The 4,279-nt window shown below is 64.1% G+C and overlaps 1 protein-coding gene across 1 annotated transcript in view; it reads right to left on the bottom strand.

Moving 5' to 3' along the window:
• Positions 1-4,279, bottom strand: part of LOC104536590 (collagen alpha-1(VII) chain-like) — a gene marked incomplete at its 5' end in the record, with an annotated part of 14,601 nt that overhangs the window by 3,866 nt on the left and 6,456 nt on the right. Inside the window, 17 exons of the mRNA XM_010179246.1 lie at positions 19-72; positions 163-243; positions 326-361; positions 450-521; positions 771-842; positions 1,217-1,273; positions 1,356-1,391; positions 1,519-1,554; positions 1,626-1,670; positions 2,132-2,167; positions 2,616-2,741; positions 3,041-3,076; positions 3,204-3,248; positions 3,403-3,447; positions 3,562-3,603; positions 3,726-3,761; positions 4,040-4,120. Coding sequence (XP_010177548.1) covers positions 19-72; positions 163-243; positions 326-361; positions 450-521; positions 771-842; positions 1,217-1,273; positions 1,356-1,391; positions 1,519-1,554; positions 1,626-1,670; positions 2,132-2,167; positions 2,616-2,741; positions 3,041-3,076; positions 3,204-3,248; positions 3,403-3,447; positions 3,562-3,603; positions 3,726-3,761; positions 4,040-4,120 — 936 coding nt within the window. The remainder of the gene's footprint in view (positions 1-18; positions 73-162; positions 244-325; positions 362-449; positions 522-770; positions 843-1,216; positions 1,274-1,355; positions 1,392-1,518; positions 1,555-1,625; positions 1,671-2,131; positions 2,168-2,615; positions 2,742-3,040; positions 3,077-3,203; positions 3,249-3,402; positions 3,448-3,561; positions 3,604-3,725; positions 3,762-4,039; positions 4,121-4,279) is intronic.

Raw genomic sequence — 4,279 nt, 5'->3', positions numbered from 1 at the left:
CCATGGGCAGCCACTCACCTTCTCGCCCTTGTCCCCATCAAGGCCACAGGCGCCTTTCATGCCCCGGTCACCCTGTGAGGATGAGGAGGGGAGTCAGAAGCCTCACTAAGCCGGAACGAGTCCTGGCCAGGAGAGCACTGGCGGGCAGAGGAGCCAACCCACCTTGGGGCCGCGCATGCCCAGGGGTCCCATGTCTCCTTTCTCTCCCCGAGCTCCAGACATCCCGTCACGGCCGGGCTGGCCCTGCAAAAGAGCACACAGTGTGATCAAGGTCTGCTCCTGCTCCGTGGTGGGGTGGCAGTGGCACTGAAACACGGCTCCTCACCGGCTCTCCAGGCTCTCCTGATGCTCCGACCTCTCCCTGGGGAAGGCAAAGCCATTGGTCTGGGCAGGTGAGGGGGATGGTAACCCCAGCACCCCCCTGCAGCGTCAGGTGCCCAGCTCCTTACCTTCTGCCCACCAGGGCCGCGTGCCCCGGGGAAGCCCATGGAGCCCTTCTCACCTTGCTCACCCCTTGCTCCCTGCAAACAGAAACCCAGATGAACACGGGGCAGGAGGAAGAGCTCCGGCCACCTCACGGTCACATCTGGGCCACAGTGGCCTCTAAAGCCAGCTCTGGCAGCTTCCCTTACCAGGGTGCCCACAAGCACCAGCATACGGGCACAAGCACCATGCCCTGGTCCCTCTGACCATTGCCCCATGTGCAGACCTCTGTGATCCCCAACCCAGCACCCTCAACCCAGCCCCACACAACTCCCCCAGCCCTGTACCTTCTCTCCAGGCATGCCTTGCTCTCCCTTGTCCCCCTTGTCCCCTTCTGTGCCCTTCAGGCCACGTTCTCCCTGCGAAGGGGGAAACACAAGGAGGTGTCAGGGGACAGGGAGATGCTCAGACACGTGTCAGTGTGGGGAGGACAGATCCCTGGGGCAGGGACACAGGGGTCTGCGGGGTGGCTTAAAGACAGGGGACAACATGCTCTGTGAGGGAGGGTCCCTTGCAGCAAGAAGCACACCCTCCTCCCCAGCGATTCTGGCAGGCAGAGGGGTTGGGGAGTGCTGCCCTGTGCCACTCAGGAGAGGAGGTGCAGGATCAAACCCATAAGGCTGATCTTTAACTGTCCTGTGTTTTGGGGAGGGGGATGCACAGGAGAGCCCCTGCCCATCTGGACAAGAGGGAGGATGCAGAGGGGGACGGGAAGAATGGGGACATCTCTTACCGGCTCCCCCTTGCTGCCCCGTGCTCCAGTGGGCCCCTCCAGCACCACAGTATCACCCTGCGCGCCCAAAAGAGAGGGGGTGAGCAGGGAGCCAGCACTGCTGCCCTTCCTGCCACTGCCCCCCGCCCCAGGGACTCACCTTGTCTCCTTTGAGCCCCGGGGCCCCAGCATCTCCCTGAGAGAAAGGGGAGATAGTGAGATGGATGCACAGGAGGGAGCAGGCAGCACCTTCCTGGGGACCCTAATCTCCAGGGTAAATAAACTGTTTGCCCCCCAGCTCTGCAGTCCCCAGGTTCTCTTACCTTGTCCCCACGCTCACCCCGGTTCCCAGGCAAGCCCTGCAGGAGAGAGGAGGGGGTGGTCAGGGAGGGTCCCAGCCAGGGGTGCAGCCAGGGAGGGGGGTACTTACCGCCGGCCCGCGATCGCCTTCTGGCCCTGGATGCCCGTCTTCACCCTGTGAGAAGAAAAGGACATAAGTAAAGGGGTCTGGGAAGGCAGCACCCCAGCATCACCCCACCCTGGGGACAGATGCAGTGCTGGCTCCCTGTCCCCTGAGGACACGGGGGCTGTGGTGAGGATACAGAGGGCCGTGGTGGTACCTACCCGTGGCCCCATGTCTCCACGCTCACCTCTGGCTCCCGGCAGCCCAGCTCCTGGGGCACCCTGTCAAGGGAAGGCAAGAACTCATCTCTATCCTTGCTGTCCACTGCTCACCCCACGCCATGACATGTCCCCCACCACACCAGGGGAATCCCTGCAGATCCCCCACTGCCCTGGGTGCCTGGCACAGAGCAGTCTCCCATGTGCCACCACCCAGAGTGGTTCCAGCATCACCCAGGGGGTGGCCGCAGCAGGGAAACCCCACGAGAAGAGTGGCCCCACATCCCTCATGCTTTAGGGCTGCCCCCATCCTACCTTGTCACCTTTTGGGCCAGAGGCCCCTTGTATACCCTAAAAGAAAGGAGAGGGGTGAGCGAACCACAGCAGGAAGGCAGTACCAGGCACCCCACAAAGCATCCCCGGGGTTCTCCCAGCAGATCCTGCCCCATGCCTGAGCACCCAGCAACCTCCAGTTTCAGGGGCTGGGGCTGGGAAGGCGCAGGGTGGGTGCTCATCACCCTGCCTGATGGCAGGGGAGCCAGGGCAGTGCCTGCACCCCCAGGGACGCTGCAGCACCAGAGCCCTGTACTCACAGCTGGCCCTGGGGGCCCGACGGGTCCTGGGGATCCAGAAGTGCCATCTCTCCCAGGAAAGCCGATCAGACCCTGGCAGGGAAACACCCTGAGTGGGCAAGGGCCACGGCGAGGAGCTGGCAGGGCTTGCAGGGACCCTGCTGGCACTGCCTGAAGGTCTGGTGTCACCCAGACTAGCGAGCCTCAGCACTGGCCATAGCCTTTACCCTCTCTCCTGGGGGACCCGGTGGGCCAGGCTGCCCGTTTTCCCCTCTCAGGCCTGGCTGTCCTGGCATCCCAGCAATGCCTGCTAAGCCTGGGGGTCCTGGGGGTCCTGGCAAGCCAATGTCACCCTGCAGCAGGCAGGGAAAAGATGAGGCCCAGGGAAACAGCCCCCAGGAGTGTGCTTTGCCCATGGCTGAGCTAGGGCAGCACCTGGGTGTCGGGGACATGGTGAGAGCCAGGGTGACACAGGGGCAGGTGTTACCTTCAAGCCTGGAGGCCCGTCCTGTCCTGGAGGTCCCCGCACACCAACACCCGGTGATCCCTGTGTGGTGGCAGAGCACACAGTGTGTCTCCCGGCTGGTGGGCACCGTGCCACCCAAACAGGGCTGGGGAGCACCCCACTCCCCTGGGACCAGGCGACACTCACCTTCTCCCCTTTGGCTCCAGAGGACCCCTTGGCTCCCTGCAAAGACATGAAGCCCCTAGGAAAGGCTGGGCAATGTGTAGTGGGGACACAGATCCCACCTGCCTCAGCAATAGCTGTTGCCCCCATCACCCACCCTCCAGCCCCCCATGTGCCTCCTACTCACATCTTCTCCAGGATCCCCTGGCTCCCCAAATCCTCCTGGCTCTCCCTGCAAAAAGACAAGCAAAAAACAGGGTTGGGAGACAATGCGCGGGGGGAACGGCGGCAGCTGGAGCCACTCACCCCCCACCATGGGCAGGCAGCTGGGGAGCCCCCAGCCCCCCTAGCTGCCTCCCCACTTTCCTGCCATGAGAAGCACTCACCTTCTCACCCTTGGGGCCAGGCAAACCTCGGTCACCTGTGGAGCCCTACCAGGGGGAGAACGCCATTAGGGGAGGGGGCTGGCTTGGCCCCAAGAATGCATGGGGTGACAGTGGGAGGGTGAGGTTAATGAGAGGATGAGGCTAACGAGGCCAACTCACAGGCTGTCCCAGCACCACGCCCTCCAGCAGCGCAGGCTCACCCTGCAGTGACATATGGGTGCTCAGGTGTGCCCACAGTGGGTGCCTGTGGACCCCTGTTCACCCTGGGGCCTTTGGCAGCACCCAGGAGTGGGGGTCCCTCTGCCGGCACCCTGGTTCCTTACCTTCTCGCCTTTGGTGCCGGGAGGGCCAGCGATGGCCTGGAGACAGGGGAGAGAGGGGCCGGTGAGCAGGACTGCACGGGGATGCTCTCCCTCATCCCAACCCGGGAACACTGGGGAAGCTCCAGGCCGCAGAGGCAGCTCTGCACTCCCCTGTCCTGGGGCTCCGGCATCCCCTGGCTCTCCCTTGGGACCAGCAGGACCCGAAGGTCCTGGCATGCCCTGGTACAAGCAGCACAGACCTCAGCCTCAGCTGCAGACACCCCTGGGCTGAGCCCTGTGGGGCTCCCGCTGGGATGGGGTGAGAAGCAACGTACCATCTTGCCAGGCATCCCTGCCTCGCCGTCCTTCCCCGGCACACCATCCCTGCCTGGCACGCCCGGCTTCCCACTCTCCCCCTGCAGGCAGTAAGAGTGGGGCTGGGGTGTGGGGGTCCCACAGCCCCCCACAGGCAGCCCTGAGCACTCACAGTGATGGCAGCTGGGCACAGGGGGATGACACACTCACAACTTGTCCTGGCAGCCCCGGGACACCCGGGGGGGCCTGCGAGGCAAAAA

The sequence above is a fragment of the Mesitornis unicolor genome, unplaced genomic scaffold (assembly GCF_000695765.1).
Source record: "Mesitornis unicolor isolate BGI_N332 unplaced genomic scaffold, ASM69576v1 scaffold32502, whole genome shotgun sequence".
Classification (NCBI taxonomy): domain Eukaryota; kingdom Metazoa; phylum Chordata; class Aves; order Mesitornithiformes; family Mesitornithidae; genus Mesitornis; species Mesitornis unicolor.
Note: the sequence above shows the minus strand (reverse complement) of the source record. Positions and strands in the feature narration are given on the sequence as shown.